Source organism: Octopus bimaculoides, chromosome 4 (assembly GCF_046866305.1).
Source record: "Octopus bimaculoides isolate indiv1 chromosome 4, ASM4686630v1, whole genome shotgun sequence".
NCBI lineage: Eukaryota > Metazoa > Mollusca > Cephalopoda > Octopoda > Octopodidae > Octopus > Octopus bimaculoides.
The window spans coordinates 74,032,768-74,048,013 of record NC_142931.1 but is presented as its reverse complement, the minus strand read 5'-3'; the positions used below and the strand labels follow the sequence as shown (position 1 = coordinate 74,048,013).

Genomic DNA, 15,246 nt, shown 5'->3' with positions numbered 1-15,246 from the left:
GAAGAAGATTTGAAGAAAGAAGAAAGAAAACAACAACATAATAATAATAATAATAATAATAATAATTATTATTATTATTATTATTATTTTGTGGGAGGGGGGGGGGCAAGTCGATTAAATCGAATCCATTATGCAACTGGTACTTATTTTTATTGACCCCGAAAGGATGAAAGGCAAAGTCGACCTCGGCAGAATTTGAACTCAGAATGTAAAGACAGACGAAATACTGGTAAGCATTTCGACCAGCATGCTAACGATTCTAATAGTGCCAATTACTGTTGGGTCCTTGGGATCAGTATCAGAGGGCATCAAGAGGAATATTAAGGAAATTGGAATAGAGTGTCCAGGAGAACTGTTACAAAAAGTTTGCCTCCTTGGCTCTGCTAGGATAATCAGGAAAGTATTAGATAGCTGAAAAGAATGGATAGTATGGTACCGTAGAGTGCAGGTAGCAAGCCCGCCATGCATGCAAGACTCCAGAGTTCCTACAAAAACAGCTTGCTGTCCTGGTAGTATACAATAATGAAAGAGGTAAAGGCATTTTCCACCTTCAAGGAACAGTTTCTTCTTGGCCTATTTCTGGGTAAGATAAGTTACCCATTCATCATCTTCCAGTTCTGGTTCATCTGGAGTTCAGGACCAAACCAGAACTTGGGCAGTTTAACTAGTTTGTTGGTTCAGTGTCCCATGATGTTATATGATGGTAAAGACTTCCTCTCCAGGTGCCAAGCTGCATGTCCACTAATTTTTTTACATTGATTTTGGCCCCTGTCATCAACTCATAATTCTTTACAAAGTTACGGACTGTCTCTACTTCAGTGGCATCAGACACTATGATGACGACATCATTCATATACACCACACAGTCCCACTAGCTCCTACTTTGAAAGGGATGTTCTTCAACTGTTCTAGCTTCCACGGCAGTGGCTAAAGAGCCAATTCATACAGGAGAGATGAGAACAGGAGCCTTGTCAGACTGAGGCAAAACGGTCCTGAGAGGTGGTCATTTACTTTGACTATTCAGTAGGTACTGTTGTGAATTGTAGTAATCTAACCCCTGAAGATGTGTCCAAACATAGTTGATTTTTGAATGGATTCTAAGGAACAATGACTGACCTTCTCAAAAACTTTTGACAGATCCAAATTGAAAAGGGCTACACTAATGCCAGCACTTTTCCCTCCCCTCTATTTGATGTATCACAAAAGGTGCAGGTTATTGGGGATGGACCTGTTTGGGATCACCCATATTAACACTTTTCTGACTACATCACCCATGACAAGTATCAACTTTTTTTTCCAAAATCTTGGTCCAAATCATAAAATGTAATTAGTAGTCAGGGGTTGAAAATTGTAGATGGAGTCCTTTTTCAGTAGTGTTACCACTCCCTGGCTCACACTCTGAGGAATTCTCCTGTTCTGGTGCAAGTTACAGTAGACATCAGCCAAGAGGTCGCCAAACAAATCCAACTTGCAGAATTTCTAGGGCAGACCATCCATACTGGAAGATTTATGTTTCAATTGTCATCATCATCACCATCATCACCATCATTATCATCAGCATGCATTATCTGCTCTCAGTGGGTTAAATATCATAGCTTGTCACTTTGCTTTTTCTTGTGTTGTCTTGAGTATATTCACTGTATTTTCAGTCTGTTCAATTCTTGACTATTATCCATCCACAAAATTCTTGCTTTCCTTCTGCCTCGTTTCCCATTCATTTTGACTTCTATTAAGTTTCTTTAAAGCCATACATTCCAGCAATGATCAGTACATCTTCCCCAACTACCAGACATAATGAATGAATGACTTATAAATCAACATATCTTCATTTGTTATTCTGTAAAGATAATAAAGTATGATTTTGAGGAAATTTAGCTGCTATGCTTAGCAGGTTGAACAATTTCATTGAGTGTATCTTGTCTTTCATTGTTTTCTTCAATTACTTTACAAACAACAGCTTAAATGAAGTATCTGTTCAACTGACTTTGATTTTAACTTACCTTCGGAAAGAGTGAGGGACTGTGATTGAGACTGTTCCTCCAGGCCAGCCATTTGCTGAAAACCATCTCTGTACAGCATACAGAACTGAATAATGGAAAGGACCGATTTGTTTATCATATTCAGGAAACATGTTATTTCCAAGTTTGCCAAGTTCTTGCAACTTGCTCAATACAGTTTCCTCTGATGGTGTAGATGTCCACTCACCATCATAAACTCCACTGCTATATTTTTGGACTGAGAAATGATTAACAATAAAAAAAAAAAGAAAGAAAGAAAAAAAGAAAAAAAAGATAAATACATTCAGTCAATCGTAATATCCAATTAACTTTTAATAAGCTACTAGGTCTTTATCTGTCACAATGCTGTCAGTAAAAATATCTATTAATCATGCAAGTGCCTTCTTTTAACCCTTTAGCATTTAAACCAGCCATATCCGGTCCAAATGTGGAGGCGCAATGGCCCGGTGGTTTGGGCAGCGGACTCACGGTCATAGGATTGCGGTTTCGATTCCCAGACCAGGCATTGTGAGTGTTTATTGAGTGAAAACACCTAAAGCTCCACAAGGCTCCGGCAGGGGATAGTGGCGAACCCTGCTGTACCCTTCCACCACAACTTTCTCTCACTCTTACTTTCTGTTTCTGTTGTGCCTGTAATTCAAAGGGTCAGCCTTGTCACACTGTGTCACACTGAATCTCCCCGAGAACTACGTTAAGGGCACACGTGTCTGTGGAGTGCTCAGCCACTTGCATGTTAATTTCACAAGCAGGCTGTTCCGTTGATCAGATCAACTGGAACCCTTGATACTGTAAGCGACGGAGTGCCAACAATCCGGTCCAAATATTCCACCTGTTTTATGTTCAAGTCAGTCATATCAGGCTCAAATAATCTACTTATTTTATGTTAAAACTGGTCAAATTTGACCTCTCACATCTAGCTTACAATGTCGCTCTAAAAATAAACAATCACTACATTGAAATCTCAAAGCTCCAAGTTAATGTATGATTAATTGAAAACAAAGGGAATGAATAAGCTTTACATTTGACAAGGTAATCTGATTGCTAAAGGGTTAATAGTAGATTGCTATATAATGAAAGTACCATTAGTTACTATGGTGACAACACTCTACCTATCTATCTATCTATCTATCTATCTATCTATCTATCTTTCAGGCACACACACACTCACCCTCTCTCCCTTTCTCTCTCTCTCAACAACACAAACTGTATTTTTCTTGAAACAAATCTTGAAACTTTGACATACACACACTCTTTTTCTCATTCTGCCTCTGAATCTCTCCTCCTCCTCCTCCTCCTCCTCCTCCTACTACTACTACTGCATGATGATGATGATGATGATGATGATGTAATTATAGCGAAAATTCTTTTTAAAGTATGTGTTGCATTGTCACAATGTTGAAAGACATACAGAAACACACAGACACACGTTAAAGGTCGGGAGTTTTGTGTTTGCTGAAAAAACGTCTGTGATATTCAGATTGGTATAAAGCATCCTGAAGGTAGCTGTGGCTTTTTTATATCTTGATCTGTTCCACAATCCAAACTGAAAATGCTTTCCAAGTACAGTAATTCCTCGCCATATCGCGATCCACCTATTGCGGCTTATTATTTAAGCTTACGTCGATTCCTCTGTGGTATTGTTTTGCATTTATAATAAAATAAATATATACAAATTATAAAAATTATAAAAATAATAAAAAAAATATACAGTACTGTTTCTATTTCATGGATTTTCACCTATTGTTGGGGGCAGGGGTTTGGAACGTAACATCTGTGATAGTCGAGGGATTACTGTGTGTGAAATGACTGACACTTTCAATAGACATCTTTAGAATGTTAAACTAGGAGTTGCAATTTGTAAAGTTTCAGCTGTACAGCCCTCAAGTTCTCTTGTGTCCATAACTATAAATGATCATTCTGGTTCCATATCAAAAGAATCTCTATCAACTTGCGGAATTACTCTTTTTACTCTTTTACTTGTTTCAGTCATTTGACTGCGGCCATGCTGGAGCACCGCCTTTATAGTCGAGCAAATCGACGCCAGGACTTATTCTTTGGAAGCCTAGTACTTATACTATCGGTCTCTTTTTGCCGAACCGCTAAGTTACGGGGACGTAAACACACCAGCATCGGTTGTCAAGCGATGTTGGGGGTACAAACACAGACACACAAACATACACACACACACACACACACACACACACACATATATATATATATATATATATATATATATATATACATATATATACGACGGGCTTCTTTCAGTTTCCGTCTACCAAATCCACTCACAAGGCTTTGGTCGGCCCGAGGCTATAGTAGAAGACACTTGCCCAAGGTGCCACGCATTGGGACTGAACCCAGAACCATGTGGTTGGTAAGCAAGCTGCTTACCACACAGTCACTCCTACGCCTATGTCAACATTCTACTCCCCAGTCCTGATGATTCTATAAGCAGTATTTTCTCACAGGAATTTTCCAGATTATCACCTTTTCCAAATCTGTTCCATGCTACTAGTCTCATCATTATGTATAAATAAAAGCAACGGGTGAGAAAAAAAACTAGTGGTCACTTCAAACAAACAAGGTTAATAATGCTGACAATGTCATTCCATCATGCTCAAACAATAAACCTCAGAGGTTATTCCTATCCTTGCTCAAAATCTTCAATCTCTCTCTCTCTCTCTCTGGTTTCATTCTAATAGGAAACATGCTATAGTGTGCTTAAATCCCAAGGGAAACTCCTCTAATCCTGTTAGCACTCCATTCCAACATCTCAAATTTGATAGACACTGTCCTTAACAACCATTTTCTATAACATTCAACTTCTTTAATGCTTCTGTTAAGTCTGATCTACCAAATTTCTGTTCCTCTAAATCATTCAGTAGTGGGCTCTAAAAGAAATCTTTATTACTGCCACCCAGAAATTTTGCAAGTTGAAACAAAACTGATTTCAGGAAGTGGGAATAGGATTCTTTTAAAAATAAAAGAAATTCATGAATTTTTATTTACATTTTTCTAACGAGATATTCATAAGTTCTTCCTTGGTTCTGTGGGCCCCAGACATATGCACTGACTGAATCCAGCTCTTCTTATAGGACCTGTTATAACTGCAACTCCAAAACATTTTTACAACTCCCCACCATCATAAACACTTCTATAACTTTCATTATAACCACCAGCACAATCTTTACCACAAATTACCATCTCCATCATTTCTTCACTTAATCTTAGAATATAATTAGTCTCAGATTTTGATTCTTATTTTTATGAAAAGGCTCAAACCTTCTCTTTCATTACACCAAACCTTCAACACTTTATCTGACACCACAGTGTCAAATGAGTTGTATCAGAAGTGTCAGGTTTTATTTGGTCCCCACTACAACCAAATCTACTGAGGGTTTGGTGCCTATTCTATCAATTTCCTTTCCATGTAACTTTCTTAATCCATATTTTAATGAAAATTTTGCAGGGAAATGTCTTTCAAGGTGCTGCTGATGATTATGTTCCTGTTTTCCAAATTTAAATTTTTTCTTATTGAGAAAGCAAAGACGTCCATACAATTTAAACAATTCAATAACTTAATTATGATCATTGCACAACATAAAAAAATATATGACATTATCCTGGTTGATTTATCAATAATCTTCAACACAACATTTGAGGCATTTAGTAACAGACCATCCTAAGCACCACAACTTCAAAACAGAAAAAGGCAGTCAAAGTTTTGTGACTTTCAGAATGCAATATCTTGGCAGGGAATGAAGTTAGGAAGCTGGTTTTTATGTTAAAATGAGCGTGAAGACCTCCTCTAATTATTCCACCTAAAACGATTTATTTATGAATGCCTCTCAAAGATGACACAATGACTGCGTCTTTCTCATTTTGTAGAATATAGCGGTACTAAGAAACGGTGTACTGCATTGTATATTTTAGCCATAATAGCTAGAAAAAACATACAGAAACCCCACAAAGGTTTTGCTTGTGTTTTAATATGCCAAGGTAAGTATCTTTAAGAGGTAAGACAAGATAGTAAGATAATAGCCCATTATTGTAACGATGGTAAGAAGGAATATTAGAAAATGAGCCATAGCACCTCAAAAAATGATACAGGGACCACATCAAAGTTATTGATCGAATGTGTGTGTGCTTACAATGATGTGTTACTAAACTCTCTGGTCCGAGTTTGGGTGAGCGTCGGGGTAACATTTTTTGCAGCTGGATTTTCGACCTTATTGCAAGCCTCAGCAGTTCTTCCTCCCAACTTTTTTTGATTCTAGACGTCGAGACAAAGAAAATGATATACAAACCGTGAAAACAGCCGGGGTAGCACTTATGGACACTCTGTTACTAAACACGTCATTTGTAGGTATGATAAAAAAAATATCTCAATTTATGTTGTATCTTATACAATAAATATCTGAAGTATTTGATAATTTAAGTATTAAAGAATTAGCTTATTACAAGAGAGGTCAGATATATTCTGGGTGATATACTGCAATGAGTTTTGTATGTCACATCTCATATCATTATCTTGTACAAATGAAAGACAGCAAGCTGGCAGAATTATTAGCATGTTGGACAAAATGCTTAGTGACATTTCTTCTGGCTGTTTACGTTTTGAGCTCAAATTACACCAATGTCAACTTTGCTTTTCATCTTTTGAAGTCAATAATTTAAGAACCAGCCATCTACTGAGGTCAATGTTTGCTTCTACTCCTCAAAACTAGTAGCCTTGTACCAAAATTAAGGAGAATTTTGTTGTACAATGATAAGAGCAAGTTACTGAAAGATTGAAAAGGTATGGATTTTCCCCTCTTTCTAAATTAAAAAGTTTCAGAAAAAATACCAACGACAAAATCTTGATTTATACATTCAAAGATCCATATCTGCAAAAATTTCATTTTTAAAATGTGTTAAAAAAGTAACGAGTCAACAAATTCAAGTGGGACCGAAGTTCAGTTATGGTCTTATTGACACTTAGTATTTCGGTTTTTACAACCGTTGCGGACACTCACCAATTTCTAAGAATATCCATGGCTATTGGCATTAAAACGTACAAAGAAAAAAAAAATCCAAGTGACGGAAAAAAGGGGAATAACAACGTAAGGGAGGTAATTATGTACATATTCTCTGAGTTACTTCCTCCTGAACATTTTAAATTGACTATGTGAACGGCAATTGATAAAATCATTATAATGCCGGACCATGTTAATTACAATATTTAGCTAAATTGCTTCACGTTCTGTGTTCAAATTACGATGTCAGGAAGCAGAGCGTCGATAAGATGAGAACAAATTATGTAACAAACTAGATATACTCGGCTATATTCCTACGCAAAAATATAAGGCCATTTATTCACGTGCTAGAAACTGGAGGCGAGCTGGCAGAATCGCTAGCACGCTGAACGAAATGTTTAGCGGCATTTCGCTACATTTCGTTACAGTGTGGTCGATCTAATTGACTAGTCCACTCTTCTTAAATATCTTACCAAATATATTCGATAGAGAATTATGAAAGATTAAGGTGGCAGGCTGGCAGAATAATTATCACGTCAGGCAAAATCCTTAGCGTCTACTATCGGAAAGTAGAGAAGCAGCAGAGGGAACGTTAGAGCGGTTGGGTGAACTGATAGGATGGGCAAGAATGAAATTTAAAGCCAAAAAATCTCGAAGCGTGGCTTTCGTGAAAGGAGTGCAAGAAGAAGTGAAATTCAGGATAGGAGGTGAAGACATACCAACGGTGAAAGAACAACCAGTAAAGAGTCTCAGCAGATGGTATAGAGACTTATTAAATGATAAGAAGCAAGGGAAAGAGACACACGAGTTAGTAGAACAAGGATTAAAGGCAATTGACAGAACAACACTGCCGGGAAAATTCAAATGTTGGATACTGCAATTTGGACTGTACCCAAGGATAATGTGGCCATTGCAAATGTACGAAATAGCCTCGAGTAGAGTAGAAAGGATAGAACAAAGATGCAGTGTGTTTATCAGAAAATGGCTTGGTCTGCCGAAACCACCGAATACAACTGCACTATATGGAAAACCCGTGCTGCAACTACCAATAACATCAATCACCGAAGAATATAAAGCAGGAAAGGCGAGGACAGTAATGATGCTAAGGTATTCAAAAGATCAGAGCATCCGAGAAAACCCTCCAAAGGTACGAACAGGGAGGAAATGGAATGCGGAAGAGGCAGTAAACAGGGCGATCGGAATACTAAAACATGCCGATATAGTTGGAGCAACGCAAGAAGCAAGAGCCGGCCTAGGGACGAGCAGTTTCAGGCCATTTTGCAAGAGCAGTATAAAAGAGATGAAAGAAGCAGTGGTACACGAAGTGAGAAAGGAGGAAGAAGAAAGGCGGAATGTACATTTGGTGCAATGTAGTCAACAGGGGCAGTGCCTGAGATAGGAGGAAAACGTGGTCAGTCGCAGAATCTCATGGAAGGAACTGTGGGCTTGGGAACAAGCAAGAACAGCCTTCCTGATCAAGTCTACCTTCGACGTTTTACCCTCACCGGCGAACTTAGTCCGATGGAACATAAAAACAACCGATGAATGTGGATGCGGAGAGAAAGCGACGGTGAGACACGTTCTGTCAAGCTGCAGACTAGCACTAGAAAGGTACACATGGCGCCATAATCAAGTCCTCGGCGTCATAAGCGCAGCACTCAAGGAGAAGATCGAGGGATACAATAGGGGAGAGTACCCCAAAGTGGAAAAACGCAGGAAAATATACTTCCAGAAGGAGGGAAAAGGACATAAGGTCAGGCCTCCAAATAAAATATGAGATAGACGCAAGATAGAAGGGATACTAGGAGCTGACCACGGATTTGGGAAGTCTAGCAATTTTTCCACTTATAAAAACAACAAAAAGACCAGACTTAGTCATATGTAACACAGAACGGAGAATAGGAATCTTGCTAGAACTGACGGTACCATGGGAAGAAAACATCGACAATGCAGAGAAACGAAAAGAGAAGAGATACGAGAAACTAATCGAAGAGTGCAGAGAACAGGGATGGGCTGTCGAGTACTACCATCTGGCAGTGGGGGCTAGAGGCTTCATTGAAAGGAAAATGACAGCGCTATTCAAGAGAAGATTTGCGTTTTGAAACTCGGAACTGAGAAAACTGATAAGGAGGATACAGGAGGCGGTCGAAAAAGCCAGCTTCTATATATGGCTGAAGCGGTAAGACCAAATATGGCTTGAAAGTCATAACATGCCTAGGTGAGACAGGCTGACACTGAAGTGGCTTCGCGCCCTCCATTGTCAGTTAAAGTTTAGACAGTGTCATGTGACAACTTGCTGGAGCTTAGCAGCGGGAAGTTTAATCAGTGTCATGTGACAACTTGCTGGTGCTGCCTACTGGACCCTAGCAGCGGGAAATTTAGACAGAGTAACGTGACAACTTGCTGGAGCTTAGCAGCAGGTATAAAAAGGGGAATTTGACATGACAATCAGTCGGACGCTGACACTCGTTGATGCTACATCGAAGAGGCCAGGGAATAGAAGAAAGAAGACATGCACCCAACACCAGAGCTGAAGACACCTCCGAAATGGGGGGGGGGGGCGCCACGTCAAAACGGTAGAGGAGTAGGGGCCGAAACCGGACGTGGTTCCTCTTGATGATGTCTTCAGCTAACTGGATCCGAATCCACCAAGGGAAGGTATGTCGGAAGAAAGTAATTTAACAACGCGGGTTGATGAACCGTAAGACGTGTGGCCAGAACCTCCTGGAAAATAACCATAGCGAGGGACATTCCACAGTTGAATTAGAACAAACAGTGAAAGAAGACATGCACCCAACACCAGAGCTGAAGACACCTCCGAAAGGGGGTGGCCCCGCCACGTCAAAACGGTAGAGGAGTAGGGGCCCGAAACTGGACGTGGTTCCTCCTGATGATGTCTTGAGCTAACTGGATCCTATAAAGGAGCTGTTGTGGTAGCAGACCACGAAACATGGTTGAAATTCCTTCCTCGTTCGTCTTCGTTTTGAGTTTAATTTTCGCCAAGGTCGTCTTTACCCTTCATTCTTTCGGAGTCGATAAAATAAGTACCGGTGGAGCACTGGGGTCGAAATAATCGACTTACCTCCTCCAAAATTTGAAACCAATATTATGAGGGATTGGAGAAAGGGTAGAGCGGACAAAATGCTCGGAGCTATTTTATTACTTGTCTCTTTGTGTTCTGAGTTTATATCCAACACAATTCGATGAAAGAAAACATACACAAAAAGGCGGTTTATGATATATATATACAGAGAGGGATATTTGTGGAAATAATGGAGTATCTATTAACGTATAGACGTAACGACTGAAGCAAAAAAAAAAATTAATAAATAAATAATTATCAGGTCAACTAAGTACAAGTATACCCGTATATAATACTCCTACGTCCGCTGAAGACACACACACACACACAAACGCGGTGAGAAATTGTGTTTTGAGAGAAAATCTCTAATGAGAAAACTCACTGAAAATGAAACAAAACAAATATAATAGAGAGAAAGATAATAGAAATAAAGAAATAGAACGTTTTTTTTTACAGTATTAACCAGCAAAGGAACTGAAAAAAAAATGTGTTAAGGGAGGTAACTCTATAAAGGAATCGCTAGAGTTACGCTACTTCCTTGACAATGTCGATGAAATGAGAAATGAAAACAAACTGCAATTTTTGTTTAGGAAGATCGGAGGGGTTGATAGATAGGGCGGAATATAAAGTTCTGCGGGTATTTAGTTCCCTTTTATGTTCTGAGCACAGTTTGTTTTACATTAAATTTAGCTATCTTTCAAAGAACTTATATCTCTTACTCAGGATCACTATAAATTAAATGTATTCATCTTCTTGGTTATTTATATGCTTCAGTCTTTGGACTGCAGCCATGCGGCGCCACCGCCTTGGAGGATTTAGTCGAACAAATCGACCCTAGTACTTATATTTAAGCTGGGTACTTATTCTATGAGTCTGTTTATGGGGACATCAACAAACTAGCTCCGGTCATCCTTTAGTGATGGGGGGGGGGGGGCAAACACTTAGACACATACATATGCGTATATATTTATATGTACACACACACACACACAAACACAAACACACACATACGGGGACATCAACAAACTAGCTCCGGCCATCCTTTAGTGACGGGGGGTCAAACACTTAGACACATACACATGCGTGTATATTTATATGTATGTATACACACACACACACACACACACACACACATACACGACGGTCATCTTTCTGTATCTGTCTAGCAAAACCACGCATAAAGCTTTTGTCAGTCTGAGGCTATAGTAGACGAAAGACAACTGCCTAAGGTGCAGTTCAGTGAGACTGAACCCAGGACAACATGGTCAGGAAGCAAGCTTCTTAACAACACATCCACTGCTGCACCAATATCCGAAAATGTTGATAGCAGGCAGAAATTATGACTGATTATTTGCTTTGAAATTTCTCTTGTATTGAAACTCTACTATTTAATATAAAAGTTACACCGAATAATGTAGGTCTCTGATAATCATCATCATCATCATCATCATCATCGTTTAACGTCCGCTTTCCATGCTAGCATGGATTGGACGATTTGACTGAAGACTGGTGAAAACCAGATGGCTATACCAGGCTCCAATCTGATTTGGCAGAGTTTCTACAGCTGGATGCCCTTCCTAACGCCAACTACTCTGAGAGTGTTGTGGGTGCTTTTACGTGCCACCGGCACGAAGGCCAGTCAGTGGGTACTGGCAACGGCTACGCTCAAAATGGTGTATTTTACGTGCCACCTGCACAGGAGCCAATATAGATAGATATTTAAAACTGTGATACCATTGATCATAGGTCAGCTGTATTAGGGCAGAGCTGGGTATAAACAGCAGCAAAATCATCATCATCAGCAGTAGCATCAGCAGCAGCAACAATAGGAAGATGAAGAAGGGAGAAAGGGGATGGGGAGAAAGAGGAAAGGAGGAGGATGGGGAGAGGAGGTGGATGGGAAGGAGAAGTTAGAAAATCCTTCAATAGGACCATAAAATGGTCTACTATAGCTTTATTTAACAAAACTACTTGTACTTCAATTTGAAATGGTAATTCAATCACTCAGAGGTTATATTGTGTGCTTATAAAGCCAACATCATCCAGTTACCACTGCAGCATTTATTGAGGTCGTTTCATGAAGCAAGTTGCAAGTTTTATCGGCAGAAGCATGATTAGTACTTCCCTGAGCTAAATATATAGTTTAACATGTGCTTCCTTGGTGCAGTTTGTCTGAGTTGTTTAACTCTATATTCATCAGATATGAAGGCATGTGGCTTAGTGTTTTGGGTATTCAGCTCTTGATTGTAAAGTCATGAGTTCAATTCCTGGTGGCGTGTTGTATCTTTGAGCAAGACACTTTATTTTTTGTTGCTCCAGTCCACTCAGTTGGCAAAAATGAATAGTGTCTGTATTTCAAAAGGCCAGCCTTGTCAAATTCTGTGTCACACTAAATCTCACAGAGGACTACATTAAGGTTAGTTGTGTCTGTGGAATGCTCAGCCACTTGCACATTAATTTCACGAGCAGGCTATCCCATTGGTCAGACCAACTGGAACCTTCATCTTCATAACCAATGGAGTACCAGTTATATTTATCAGGTAGGCTAATATCACAGTTCTAAGTCCTAGCCTACTGTTAAATATATTCTTTTCTACTCTAGGAACAAGGCCTGAAATTTTGGTGGAGGGGGCCAGTCGATTAGAAGGTCCCCAGTATGACTCCGAAAGAATGAAAGACAAAGTCAACCTTGGCAGAATTTGAACTCAGAGCATAAATACAGACAAAATACCGCTAAGCATTTTGCCCAACGTGCTACCGTTTCTGCTAGCCTGCTGCCTTCTCCTGTTAAATATATTTCAAACATTATGTGACATAATGTCTTAAATAAGCTTAGTCAGAATGTGTTTTGCTTCCAGTAAATATATCTCTGCAAACATGGGTTGGAGAGGGATGTATTAGATGCCTTATTTTACAGTTGGATGCATTTCCTGTCACCAACGTTTATCTATTTTAAAAATAATGAATTTATATTTAACTGATCTTTGAAAGTGCAATGCTACCCCTCATGATTTCAAATTTTGGCTTAAGACCAGCAATTTCAGGGAAGGAGGTAAGTTGATTTCATCAACCCCAGTACTCAACTGGTATGTGTTTTATCAACACTGAAAGGATGAAAGGCAGAGTCAGCCGGAACGGAACTTGAACTCAGAACATAAACATGGATGAAATGCTGCTAAACATCTTGCCTGGTGTGCAAACGATTCCGCCAGCTTGCCACCTTCATGCAACCACTCATGATGTCGACAAGATGTGTAAGCACCACTGTTTAGCACAAACGAATCTGTGGTGTCAACATTCATACACACACACTCATACAAACAAACACACCTTAGTCCCCCTTAGTATATATGACCTACATACATACACACATACATGACTCAGCTTATCGAATCCTTACTAAATATGATCCACACAAGGCGAAGAACTGGCTTTGTGCCTAGAGTAGAAAAGAATATCTTAAAATATAAGGTGGAGAGCTGGCAGAAACATTAGCATGCTGGGAGAAATGCTTAGCAGTATTTCATCTGTCTTTACGTTCTGAGTTCAAATTCTGCCGAGGTCGACTTTGCATTTCATCCTTTCGGGATCAATAAATTAAGTACCAGTTGCATACTGGGGTCAATCTAATTGACTGCCCCCCCACTCCCCCAAAATTTCGGGTCTTGTGCCTTGAGTCGAAAAAAAAAAAGAATATCATGATCCACATGCTTTGGCTATTCTAGAAATAACTGTAAGAAACACTATATATTTATATTCCCTATCTAAATTAAATTCTTTCTTTTCAAGCTATGCCAAATGTTTTGATTCTTTCATTTTTAATGTTAATCTATACATACATACATACACACATACATATTTACATACATACATACAGACATACATACATTTGGATATACAAACAGCTACACATATATTTATGTGTGCACATATATATGTATATCTGTGGAATGTTTATCTTTAGTACTGTAAGACTATTACGTGAAAATATGAATTGACTATTTGATAAATAGAGAATGAGAAATATATATCAGACTGTAACATCTTACTATGTAATATCAGTTAGTACTCCCCTGAGCTAAATACATAGTTTAACATGTGCTTGCTTTTTATTGATCAATATTACATATTACAGTCTGATATGTAATATCAGTCTGTAATATATACTGGTGTCAACATAATTGACTAAACTTCTTGAAGGGAGTGCTCCAGCAAGGCCTCAGTTAAATGACTGAGGCTAGCAATAGTAATAAAATAATAAAGAAATATTGCTTACAGGAATATTGATCATATGGATCTGATTCAAAGGAACATACTGAGCTTTCTTCTATGATTGAAGTCACCACACTGGAACTATTCTCACTGATTGAATTCAATGAGGAGTCACAGGGCACACAAATGGCCTCTCCAGCATCAACACTTTCATTTGAACTGCTCTTTGGTCCTTTGAGTGATGTACCCTGGCAGAAAAGAATTAGGAAATACGTATATATGGACATATTTAATGTGTATATTCATGTGTTTTTATCATGTATGTGTGTGTGTGTGAATGTATGCATATTATATATACATATATAAACTTGGTGACCCTGTCAGTGCAGGTGCCACTTAAAAGCACCCAGTCCTTACTGTAAAGTGGTTGGCATTTGGAAGGGCTGAGTAGTTGGTGTTAGGAAGGACATCCAGCTGTGATGAAGGTGAGCAGGTGTGGTTACCGTTTGTGCGACGTGCTTTCCTGCATCTCGTCTCTTTGGCCAAACTGCAGTTGTAGATCAAACGGAGCTTGTGATGGACCAGTGTTTTAACCAAGGAAGGAATATCGATCCAGAGAGTCCTGGAATTTTGCCTTATGAGCCTATGGTTTGGAATGACCTTTGACCCTTCTTTTGAGATGTTGGAAGAACACTTCTGTCTTCATGATATGTTACTAGTGAATAAACATACGTTTTATATCATGAACGAGGACTGTTACTGAGAACATTATTGGTAATGGTTACAGGAAATTTAAGTGTCCTCACATAATTATATCCTGACTGAAAGAAATAGTCATGAATAGGAATAACCTTAACCCTGTATCATTTAAACTGGCCATACCAGGCCAAAATATTTCACCTGTTTCAGATTCAAA

General features: G+C 39.0%; 1 protein-coding gene across 4 annotated transcripts in view; it reads right to left on the bottom strand.

The window, feature by feature from the left end:
- LOC106870898 (cilia and flagella-associated protein 47) overlaps positions 1-15,246 on the bottom strand; it is a 192,929-nt gene that overhangs the window by 79,232 nt on the left and 98,451 nt on the right. For all 4 annotated transcript variants that reach the window (XM_089350841.1, XM_089350840.1, XM_089350838.1 and 1 more), the window contains exons 31-32: positions 14,395-14,578; positions 2,001-2,235 (exon numbers count right to left, since the gene is read on the bottom strand). In XM_089350841.1, coding sequence (XP_089206967.1) covers positions 2,001-2,235; positions 14,395-14,578 — 419 coding nt within the window. The remainder of the gene's footprint in view (positions 1-2,000; positions 2,236-14,394; positions 14,579-15,246) is intronic.